The 12342-nt window shown below is 38.1% G+C and overlaps 1 protein-coding gene across 5 annotated transcripts in view; it reads right to left on the bottom strand.

The window, feature by feature from the left end:
* LOC112656511 (aldehyde oxidase 4-like) overlaps positions 1-12342 on the bottom strand; it is a 64365-nt gene that overhangs the window by 28434 nt on the left and 23589 nt on the right. For all 5 annotated transcript variants that reach the window (XM_025441893.3, XM_049106556.1, XM_049106555.1 and 2 more), the window contains 7 exons: positions 10375-10526; positions 9087-9180; positions 6908-7017; positions 4359-4543; positions 3036-3198; positions 1222-1314; positions 302-471 (listed from right to left, as the gene is read on the bottom strand). In XM_025441893.3, coding sequence (XP_025297678.3) covers positions 302-471; positions 1222-1314; positions 3036-3198; positions 4359-4543; positions 6908-7017; positions 9087-9180; positions 10375-10526 — 967 coding nt within the window. The remainder of the gene's footprint in view (positions 1-301; positions 472-1221; positions 1315-3035; positions 3199-4358; positions 4544-6907; positions 7018-9086; positions 9181-10374; positions 10527-12342) is intronic.

The following is a 12342-nucleotide window of genomic DNA, read 5'->3' as shown; positions in this document are numbered from 1 at the left end:
GATTCCTCATACACAGGGAAAAATTACAATGGACCTCATAACTAAATCATGGGACAGAACTCTATGTTGAAAAGTGCCAACATTTATTTAGCAGGTGTTTGGGCTCTTGGCATTAGATGCTTTCAAAAATATGCTTAAAAAAGGACTGATTTTCATCCAGAAGAGGAAATGAATATTCTTAGTTGACTTAAATATATAAGTTCTCAATTTCATTTATTTATTTATTTATTTAGTTCTCAATTTTAATGTGAAATCGTGAATGCATTCCAGTAATACATGGAAACATCTTTTATTTCCTTACATGATCTTTGCATGAGCTTTGGTGCTGGTGACTACAGCCAGGAAGAGTTCTCGGGCAATTGGGGGCGTGTCATCACTAAATACAGCTTCCCCTGTGGCATGTTTGATGGCTGACTGGTGCATGACTGGGTGGCCGATGGGGTCTTGTGGGGGTTGGTAGGGATCCACACACTGTCAATGAATAAAGTAAATTATTTTACCTCCAGACATTCTCATTTGGCCTGATCTGTTTTATAAGTCAAGAAAAATTATAGGCAATTGGTATGCATATCTGTGAGTCAACGTTAATAAATGTCTATTGAATATCATGGGAAAAGATATATTCTGATTATAATCTACTCCCTCACCTCCCCAAAAGGAAGCCATTGTTCTCATTCTTAAAGATTGTATAAGCTTGTATCAGAATAGACATAAACACACATTAAAATGACAAGATCAACTTCCTAGAGCAATGAATAACAGTTTATATAACTACTATGGTGCAAAGAAAATATACAAGTTCCTGGGAGATTTAGGGTGACTGTATTAAAGCAGGGAAGGCTTCCTAGAAGAATGTAGAGTCCGTTTTTTTTTTTTTTTTTTTTTTTTAGAGTCCGGTTTTGAAGAAAGGACAAGCATTTACCACGAAAAGGAGAATATTTTAAACAACAAAACTGAAATAGTGGAGGAGGGACATTAATAATCTAATTCCTTGTGAAGACTTGAGTAAAACCATAGAAGCTAAACCAAGCAAATCGTGTGTGAGTGACAATAAGTAATGTTGGCTGGTTTTGGTAGACATTACCCGTACAAATAATAAAAAATATAGCTATTGAAAAGAGGGAGATATATGCATAATGCATGCATCTGAATGCATAGACAGATTAGAAAATAAAAAACTCAAAAAATAAAAATAAAAAAATAAAAACTCTGTCCACTGACCTGGAACATCTGAGTTCCTTGGGGTGTTTTTATGGGGAAATCTTCTAGAGCACTCATGAACTTTTCTGGGATATCAGGAAACTTCTGGGGATCCTGAAAATAAGATTATTTCACATTTAACTTTACAATCTGAGTCACTAGCTTGGAAAAACACATGTAGAAATAGGTTATCCAATTTATTCTCCCAGATATTAGTCACCAGATCTGCTGGGAGAGAGTCCGGAGCGTCCAGCTCCCTAGGCTAGCAGCAGCATGGCTATATCTACTTATGCACACAGGAAAGTGTATGCTATTTCCAGGAAGTGGAGACTTCCTTTATGACCAGTTCTCCCCCCAAATGGATGGAAATATGTGCGCTTCCAAATGGTGGCTGTGCTTTCAAGTCTAGGCCAATCTTCTGGGCATATATCTCAAAGAAGCAGCTGAGGGAGCGGATGAAGATTAATCCACAAGAATGTTCAGCTATGGATCATTTGTCATAGTAAAGAAACTAGAATTACCCAAATATCCAATAAGAGGGAACTGACTGTCGTGAATTATAATTAAGTGAAAAAAAGGATTACAAAAATTTATGTACAGTATGAACCCTTTTTCCTGTAAAAAAAGAAGAGAGAAATATATATGTATGTATTGCAAATGTTAACAGTCTTTATGGTAGGATTATTGGCTTATAGTTGATTTTTAAAATTTTTTGCTTCTCTGTTTTTGCATTTTCTACAAAGATAAAATATGTAATATGTAAGAGAACATATAATATATAAAAAATAACAAAAACATACCTAATACATTATATGTAATAACAGATATATGCTGATCATATACATATATACTGAACATATTATGTAATAAATAAGAGTATGCAATAATTTATATTAGAATATTATGATAATGCTAATAATAAATAATGTTAACAAAAATGGTAAAAAAGGACTGGCTGAATTAATAGAATAAAGCTTTCAGCCATAAAAGAAATGTGTGTATAGTCATTTATCTGCCATTTTTGGGTCAGTTCATGACTTATTATGGGGACAGTCACAGTCATGGACCACACTCTGAGAAATACTGCTGTGAAGGTCATTTTAAACTAGGCTAGGTAAGAAAAAAATAATTAAAAAACCAGAAGCCATCAAAATATCCAAAAGTAAAAAAAAAAATATATATATATCCAAAAGTAAGGAACAGATCAAATAATGGCTCATCTATCCATAGACACATCATGCAACCATTATGTGATTATGTCGTGAAGAATATTTGATGACACCGAATGCTGTTTGTTACTAAGTGAAATAAGCAAGCTATACTAAACAGTTCTATAGATGTATACGTGTGACACATATATGCACACATCCATAAAGAAGAGTTTAGAAGGATACACTCTAAAATATTAGTAATGGTTATCTACGGGTGGTGGAATTACAAACGATTTTCTTTTCCTTTTTGGCTTATCCACATTTTCTGAATGTTAAAGAAGGTATTGTTTTAACAAGATATTTTCTTTATAATAGGAAAAGATATTATAATTTACTTACTGAAAGCTTTTCACTACTGAAGATCAACTCGATATTGTATATTAGTATTGTCACACAGCCTATAGGGCAAATGTAACAGCAAGATTGTCCCCTTCTCAGCCCAGGAGAGAAGGAGAGGGGAGAGAGAAGAAGGGCAAAGGAGGCTGGGAGGCTGCACTCTGTGGGCTCCATCCCCTCTGTCCTCATCATCTGATAACCTTGATGCAGTAGGGAAGGGAAGGGGGAGTCCTTCACAGTACAGACAGCTCAGAATGTCAAGGCTCAGAGACCGGAGAAGTCATTTACCATTTTATTCAGTCCTCGCCTCACTTTGAGGTAGAATTTGAAGAGTAAGCTGATGATGAGGGTTCGCCTGTACTCTACCATGCCGCCCCCAGCGGCTGGCGGAATGTCAATCTCATCCAGGACCAATCGGCAGGCATCGCTCAGCATTTGGTCATCCCATTGCCTTGTAGAGAAGAATGCAAACAGGTCACAGAAGAGCTGAAGACTGGCTAAACTGACAGAGCAGGGGAAGATGGAGGAAATCAGCTTTCATCTTTGGAGTCTGGACAAAATACCCTCACACATGTCACTAGCTTTCTTTAGAATCTGCTGCAGTGGCTTCCAAATTTTCCTTACTGTCCTCCTTTATTATTATATGTAACTTCAAGGCCTGGGAATGATGACTCCCCTCAAAGAGCTTGGGTAACAAAGTACTAAAATCAGAGCTTCCCAAGGAATCTCTGTCTTGTTCCCTGCTGTATCCGCAGCAAACAGGTCAAGCCTGGCACACACATGCGCAGGTAATGACCGGAAAATGACCCAATTATTGATGATAGTTGTAACACTGTCACAAAGGAAAGTTTATACATGCTTTGAAAGCATCAAAACATTTTAGTATCTGAGAAAAGAAAGCCACATTTAGTTGTGCTGCCCTGTTGACAATGAATATTATGGTAGATAAAAAATTATTATGAAAGCACTACTTGGAAGAATTTTTGAAACTTAATTTCCAAACATTAGAAACAATGAGAGTGATAGGATGAAGACCATTTAACCTTTTGAATATTTCATCTTCTTTCTGTGGTGGAGGGAGGACATTTTCAGATGTCGTACGGCCCAGTATTAGAAACATTTACTTATGTTGCAGGTTAATAAAAAGAAAATTTGAAGATAATATCTACTTAGATTAATTTGTACATTCATCTTATTATAGAAACTATAATAAAAGAATTGAAGAAGAATTGAAGAAGATTGGCTTTTGTTCCTACTTTTTTTTTTAAAGATTCTATTTATTTATTCATGAAAGACACAGAGAGAGGCATAGACATAGGCAGAGGGAGAAGCAGGCTCCTCACAGGGAGGCTGTTGTGGGACTCGATTCCAGGACCCCGGGATCATGTCCTGAGCCAAAGGCAGATGCTCAACCACTGAGCCACCCATGCACCTGAAGAAGGTTGGCTTTTGAGTGACTTTTATTTTCTTTATATTCTTCCACAGCGTTTAAATTTCCTATATGATTATGTAATATGTATGTAATCAGAGAAAAATTCTCCAAGTGCTATCTTCATTAAAATATTAAAATACAAAGTGCTGTGTTTCATATCCAGATGTGCTGTCACATACCTTCCGATGAGCTGCTGGCACGTTTGGCTTGCAGAGACAACAGTGGAGCCAACACTTCCGTAGAACATTTGAAGGTTCTTGATTGTGTCTGTACCATCTTCAAACTTCACACTCATGCCAGCATTGACAATGGCAAAGGCATTCTCCTGACGTTGGGCCAGCCGGAGTCCTGACACAAAGTGCCACTGGAAACAGAGAAACACCCAGAATATTTAGTGTTCTTCTCCACTCTCTGCCATATGACAACAATGCTGATGATTAGTTATAATGAAGAGGATCCTGTAAATGATGCTGTTGACTACCATGTTGGCTGTATGTGAGTACCGGCCCATGGGGCCTTACAGGTATTAATATTTTTTTTTTCAGGTATTAATATTTGATCCTCAGAGCAACTGTACTCATTTCTAATTTACTGATGAGGAAACGGAGAGGTTACATAACTTCTACAAGGTCCTACAGTAAGTGGTAGAATTGAAGTTGAAATCTAGGCAGTGGGGCTCCAGAGTCTATGCTCATTTACTTTCAACTCCGAGTTACCACGTGTGGCCTCAGGGAAATGATTTAAACTGTTTGGGTCTTAATTTTCTTTAAAATGAGAAGTTGCATATGATCAGATGGTGCCTTTGGGGCTGCTGAGAGCAGTAAGGGAAAATCAGGAGGTGTGCTGCCTCTTCTGATGAACTACCACACCTCCACTTTTAACTGTTTCAGTTTGGCATTCTCTGTAAAATTCAGGTGTGTGTAGAGTTTTACTCTTAAAAAAAAAAAAAAGGAAGAAAAGAAAAAAGCTTGGAAACCACTGGATCACGTGGTCTTTAAAGTGTTTTCCATGGTCACCTGGGTGGCTCAGTGGTTGAGTGTCTGCCTTTGGCTCAGGTCATGATCCTGGGGTCCTGGGATCAAGACCCACATTGGGCTTTCTGCAGGGATCCTGCTTCTCCCTCTGCCTGTGTCTCTCATGAATAAATAAATAAAATATTTTTTAAAAAAGTGCCTCCCAGATTTCAATCTCTCATTCTAGGCTTAATCTCATTACTAGTGTGAAATATTAGAGCCACAAAGTAGGAAAGCCTATTTGTGTGGCCCCATCTTGGTAGGGGTGCCACCATGGACCCTGTCAAAGATAAAATATATTTTATTTAGAAAGCAAAAGTGATAAAGAGATGCTTGAGACACATTTGACCATATTTATTCCACTATACTGATAGGTGGGGACTTCCCTCCCTATTCCAGCTGCCACCACCCTCTCGCTCACCCACCTGAATTACTGCATTACTGCATTAGCCTCTCAACTGGCCATTCAACCTTCAGGTTATCTTCTAATCAGCTTTTCCTCAATTTTTCTTATTAGATTGGTATTCCTAATACCACTTTTCATTAAGATTTTATTTGCTCTAATAAAGGCCCTCAAAGATGGCTATCTGCTAGGACATGGACAAATTCCTTGATGGAACAATAGAGCTGCTTGGTGATGGAGCCCCAGCCTCCCTCCCAGCCACATCTCACAGTGTTGCTCCAGCCACCCTGCCACTCCACCAAGCCTCTATCCCCAAGTTGTTCTCCCACCTGGAATGAGCACCCACTTCTCTCTAGTGATCTTTCCTCTCTTCCAGAGGAAGAGCAACACCCAGGGAAGACTCTCCCTGTCACTGGAACTACCCTGTCTCTTTGTGCACACATTCCCTGTCTGAGATGGTCAGCGATTTCCTATTTCAAGCCCTTCCTCTTAGATTTAGAGACCTTTGAGGACAGGACCCCGTGTCTTATGAAATAAGTGTAGTGTTTTCTGGATTCAGCATTGTGCTTGGCATGTAGAGTGGTAGATAGTTAATAAACAAATAATTTTATTTAAAGTGGCTAATAAATGTTGGTTGATTTGGAAGTATCTTTATGATAATGAACTTTCAGTTTACTAGAAACTCGCTATAGATGAAACTGATTATAATTTTCACAATCTTGGCTAAGATGAATATTTATCTGAAGTAAAAAATTCAACTCACACAAAGGGCTCTCTGTTTGCAGTGAGATAGGGCCCACAGAAATGTTACTTTTTCTTTAAAAACTAAAAAAAATTTCAGTATAGTTAACTGAAATGTGTTAACATAGTTAACACACAATGTTACATTAGTTTCAGGTGTACGACATAATGGTTCAACATCTCTATACCTTATGCTTTGCTCACCCAGTGTAGCCACCATCTATCACTCTACAACACTATTAGAATATCAAGAAATGTTTTCCTTTTAATTTCTTTTAAAAACAAAAGAAAAAAATGAATACAATAATAATGAATATATAACACTGAGTGAGACTTGACTTTTTATACTGAGAAAGTCATATTTTTTAAAATTTTATTTTATTTTTTATGGAGAAAGGGATCCACAAAGGTAAAAGTGCCTAGAGTCCATGAAAGTCACAATGTTGTTCTGATATAAAAGGAAATCAAATGGTCCCATGAGAATTTGCCCCTTCCTGTGAGCATACCCAAAGTCTACCTTCAGGGCAAGCTGGGCTCCCTGCCAGTGCGCAGTGAGTCAAGGCACCTTTACCTGAGTAGAGTAGGGAATATAAACAGATAACACAATCTCTTCCGATTTAAGGCTGGCTTCAGGGGATCTCTCCAGGAAATGGCTGTTCAAAGGAATCTGCCGTTTTCCTTCTGTTAAAGGAAATGACCTGATTAGAATGAATTTATTAAACTGGAGAATATGCAGCAAGGGATAGATGTGATGCATCTGGTGGAAAGAGACTGCAAGCTAGAAGCCAAAAGATGTGGTTCCTACTTGCAGCTTCTAGGCTGGGTCATCTTAGGCAAGTCACAGAATCTTTGAGGCTCCCAGTTTCTCATTTGCAAAATGACAGGGTTAGACTAGATAATCTGAAAAGTCTTTTCTGGTAGTGCCTGGGTGGCTTGTTGGTTAAGTGCCTGCTTTCGGCTCAGGTCATGATCTTGGGGACCTGGGGTCGAGCCCCACATGAGGCTTCCTGCCCGGTCAGCTTCTTCATCTCCCTGTGCAACTAACCACACTCGTGCCGGCTCTCTCTCTCTCTCTCTCAAATAAATAAATAAAATCTTAAAAAAAAAAAAAAAAAAGTCTTTTCTGGTTCTTAGCATTCATTATACACGACTCCCCAGTTTTGGCCTTGAGGAACTTTAAATGTATTTGGAAACAACCTAATACAATGTGTTTCACAAATGAGAAAACTAAGGTCCGGAGGTCCAGAGAGGTTAAATGATCTGTTCAAAGTGCTAGAGGTGGGACAAGTGGCAGAGGTGAAATGCCTGATATATAGGGTTTTTTAAATTTTTTTATTATTTTTTATTTTATTTTATTTTATTTTATTTTTTAAAGATTTTATTTATTTATTCATGATAGTCACAGGGAGAGAGAGAGAGAGGCAGAGACACAGGCAGAGGGAGAAGCAGGCTCCATGCAGGGAGCCCGAAGCGGGATTCGATCCTGGGTCTCCAGGATCGCGCCCTGGGCCAAAGGCAGGCGCTAAACTGCTGCGCCACCCAGGGATCCCTTTTTTCTTTTTTTTAAAAAAATATTTTATTTATTTATTCATGAGAATACACAGAGAGGAGAGAGAGAGAGAGAGAGAGAGAGAGAGTCAGAGACACAGGCAGAGGGAGAAGCAGGCTCCATGCAGGGAGCCCGATGCAAGACTCGATCCTGGGCCTTCAGGATCACACCCTGGGCTGAAGGCGGAGCTAAACCGCTGAGCCACCTGGCCTGCCCAATAGAGTTTTTTTTCTTAAAGACTTTATAATACTCTCTTATTTGATCCACTGTATATTTTAAAAATGTGATTTCTTTTCTTTTCTTTTTTCTTTTTCTTTTTCTCTCTCTCTCTTTTTTTTTTTTTTGAGAGAGAGTGAGCATGTATGTGAGCTGGGGAGGGGAGGAGCAGAGGGGGAGAGAGAATCCCAAGCTGGCTCCCTACTCAGCGTAGAAACCAAGGTGGGACTCAATCCCATGACCCTGAGATCATGACCTGAGCTGAAATCAAGGCTTGGATGTTCAGCTGACTGAGCTACCCAGGTGCCCCTAAAAATGTGATTTTAATCAAAGAGAGGGTATCTTACATCAATAGCTCTATGATGCATTTATTGTTATTTCACTAAGTTTAAATAATTTTCCTTTGGCAAAGCTTAAGCTGACTTTGAATAAAGAGAGAAATAATGAGTAATATGTTCTTCAAATTTGATTTTGTTTAGAATGAAAAGTCCTAGGAGCACTTGGTTGGCTCAGTCAGTAGAACATGTGACTCTTGATCTTGGGATTGTGAGTTTGAGCCCCACACTGGGTATAGAGACTACTTAAAAATAAAATCTTAAAATCTTAAATGAAAAGTCCTATAAGAAAAATTTCCATCTTTACAAAACTTTGAATGCAGTGTGCTATAAAGCTTTAAAACTGCAGATATACATTTCATTTTTAAAAATGCTTTGATATTACAATTTGGACTGTACACAAATGTGGCCAAATAGTTAAGAAAAATTGTCAGGTTCAGCAACTTATCTGATCTACAAGATATAGAACATCTGAGAACAGGATAATTAATCTCCATTTCATCCCTACATTTGAGGTACTGTAGATATAGCCTATATATTTGATGAGTCTAAGTTAGACATAGTTGGGTTCCTAGTTCATGGTTTATGAAAGGAGCTATATAACTGACAGTGATAATTTAAAAATAGAATGCCCAAAGCTTATCTCTTACCTTTAGATAGCAGATTGATAGTAGCATTTCCTGCTGCTAAAATGGGATTTAGGTCAGAAAAATTAGGTCTGCTCACCACATGTCCTCCTAAAGTCTAAATAAAAAGAGATAGCATTTTTTTTAAAGCTAGTTATTTGACAAATAAAGAGTTACATGTATAGTGATTTGTGTAAGTTTTAATCTAATTTTTTAATTCTCTTCTTTGCTTCATAGAATGATCTGGTATTGTTTTAGGGCAGCTAAATAGTCAAGGCTACATATTGTGCAAGATTCCTATCCCTGACTCCAGTTCACACTTATCCTGAGAAAATGTTCCTTTCCCATGTGTAATGAAGAAGAAAATTTCTTTGAGAGCTGATGCTAGTATGAGTGTCCAATAATATGGGGGGAAAGTGGGGACTAGATAGACTCTGAGTAAACTCTGAAGAACTGGGATATGTAGCATTCCCATTCAAGATGCTTGCTGTACTGCTATGCAATAGAGTTTTTCTTTGGTACTCCAAATTATCAATAAAATTGCTTCAGACATAGCCTTGAATGGGAAACTTTGAGAGGATGGTGGGCAAGGGGTGATGTTGAGAGTAATAACTTGGTCCAGAAAAAGAGACAGAAGACGTAGAAGGTAAAAACATATAGTGAATTTTGGGAATGACAGAAATAGGGGCAGAGACAATCAGGAGAAATGACCTCCCTCAAAGTCCCACTGAACTCTCCATCACGTGTGGAATGGGCAGTGGTCCACACCAATTACTCTTAAATCTTTTATAATAAGGATACCTCAATAAGCTAGACAATTGGGGGACATCCATGAATAGACATGTGGATGCAGACATTAAGAAACTGAGCATAGTGCAGAGAAACAGCCATAATAGAGTATTTTTAAAACATAGGCTCTTGTTTATTATACCTTGGATAAGACATATTTCATAGGCTGATAGAGCTGGAGAGTCCATTTGGTTGAACTTTAACACTTAGAATGAGGAAATAGTGGCCTACAGAGGTCAAGTGGCTTCTCCAGGATCATACTGCTCATGGGTGACAGGATGGATTTAGAATTTGGGCATCTTCAGACTCCAGTACCATAATCTTGTGATATAATAAGCCATCTCTCACTTTGGATGCACACTTACATGCAGTGCGATAACTCTTACTTTGGGTACATTCACACACTCACACTTACATTGTAGAGATTTGTTCAACATTGCCTGGGGATTCCTCTTCAGAATGTTTTGTGAAACTGAACAGACTGTATCGCTGTCTATAACAGGGTGCATACTAGGGTGCATACCGCCATATTCCTTATCTGGGCTCCGGCAAGTGTCCTCAGATGCTTCAGGAGAGCACTGTAAGTCTTAGTCTTCTCCTTTGGTTGCTCCAAAACAATAAGATGTAAGGCATCATTCAACTGGGCCAGGCTGTATCCCGCACCTATTGTCACCCCTGAAAATAAGATAGTAGAATATAAACTGAAAGTGAACTATAACAAGATGCATGGGCTGCACAGAAATAATCTTTCAAGTGTATCTTCTCTTTTTATATTAACTTAGAAAAACAAATATAAAGGTATTTCTGGCAATTAGTTTTATTCCCAAATATCAAGTACCAAAATCTTTTTCTCAGTCATGTATATAGTCATATATGCCATACATTTTAGGACATACCAACCACAGATATCTGAAAATTATTACTTTGTTAATTCCCAATTAAGTGTTTTCCTGAACAAAAAAAAAGTGTTTTCCTGAATAAATTGATCAAATATAAAAATTTCAGTAAAGATTCTTTAAGATTTTTGTGTTTTTATTTTTTTAAAGATTTTATTTATTCATTTTAGAGAGGAGGGGGAGAGCAGGGGGAAGAGCAGAAGGAAAGGGAGAGGGAGATAATCTCCAGCAGACTGTGCTGAGCACAGAGTCCCACGTGGGGCTCAATCCTATGACCCCAAGATTGTGACCTGAACCAAAACCAAGAGTTGATGCTCAACCAACTGAGCCACCCAAGGGCCCTAATTCTATATGACATCTAAAAGATCATTAAGTCTAAAGGGGGAAGTGACCTACACATTTGTATTGCCCATTTGTCCTTCTTCTACAGCCATATCTTCATATTGTTCCCTTAACGGAAGAACAAGAATAGACACTTGTCTATACTTGGGTCAGTTTTCCTTACAATTGTTTTTTCAGGGAATGCTTTGAATAGTGATGTCATCTAGTTCATGCGTTCTCAAGAAGAGTAGTACCAGCCCAAAGGGGATGAAAAAAAATCTTACTCTTTTGATGTATAAAAAAGCCCTGATATACATACTGTACATAAACAGATATATTAAGATTTATTAAAATTTCATGGAGGAATGATTAGGGGGAAAATGTCTATCACTCCCTAGTAAGGTAATAATGAAAAGGTTGAAAACACTGACTTAGTGTTATAGGCTCTCCATCCTCCCCAGTCTCTTCACTCCCACCCCACCCTAACCCAGTATCTCCACACCTTACCTCCAACCCTCTCCTTTACCAGCCTGGCCTCTCCTTGCTTCATTTATTACTATGAGTCCACTGATATGAACATTCCAACAGGTAAAAAAAAAATGAATGGGCAGATTGACTTAAAATTAGCAGATCAGAGGAGAAGCAGATAATTTCTCATTTGATTTCTGTTTAGTCATTGGGGAGAGCCTTATTTTAAAGTAGAATTTTTACCTCCTATACCCTGTTATCCATTCAAATGTTAAGTTTGGATATGTTTCTCAGATAGCCTTATTTGGTGCATTATGTGGAAGAACTTGACTAGAAGTAAGAAACCCTGGAATCCAGTCCTGACTTGATCATGTGTTAGCTGTGTGAAGTTGGGGAGGCTATTTAAGTCCTTTGATTCTTTATCTTCTTTAGGAGAATGGAGATACCAAGGCTACCACCTGCTATCTCTGCCTACCAGGACTATCATGAGGATCAAAAGAAACATGAGATGTGAAAGCATTTGGTAAATTGTGGGAAGACTATAAAAATAAGATAGTTACAATTAATTTGTCAAATTTTGTGTCTCAGAATTTTTTTTTTTTTTGAATGTAGGTGAGTAAAGGCTGAGCCTTGAGCAAATTTATGAATCAGGGAGTAATATCTGGCAAGAAACTTTCCTATAGGCCAGCCAATGTCTTAAATCTCCATATTTAGTCAATTTCTCCATATTTGAACAACCGACATGGCTTCTTTCCACCATTATGGCTTTTATGACCATGTAGTACTCAGTGGCATAACTGAATAAT

This window comes from Canis lupus, chromosome 37, assembly GCF_003254725.2.
Source record: "Canis lupus dingo isolate Sandy chromosome 37, ASM325472v2, whole genome shotgun sequence".
Classification (NCBI taxonomy): Eukaryota; Metazoa; Chordata; class Mammalia; order Carnivora; family Canidae; genus Canis; species Canis lupus.
Note: the sequence above shows the minus strand (reverse complement) of the source record. Positions and strands in the feature narration are given on the sequence as shown.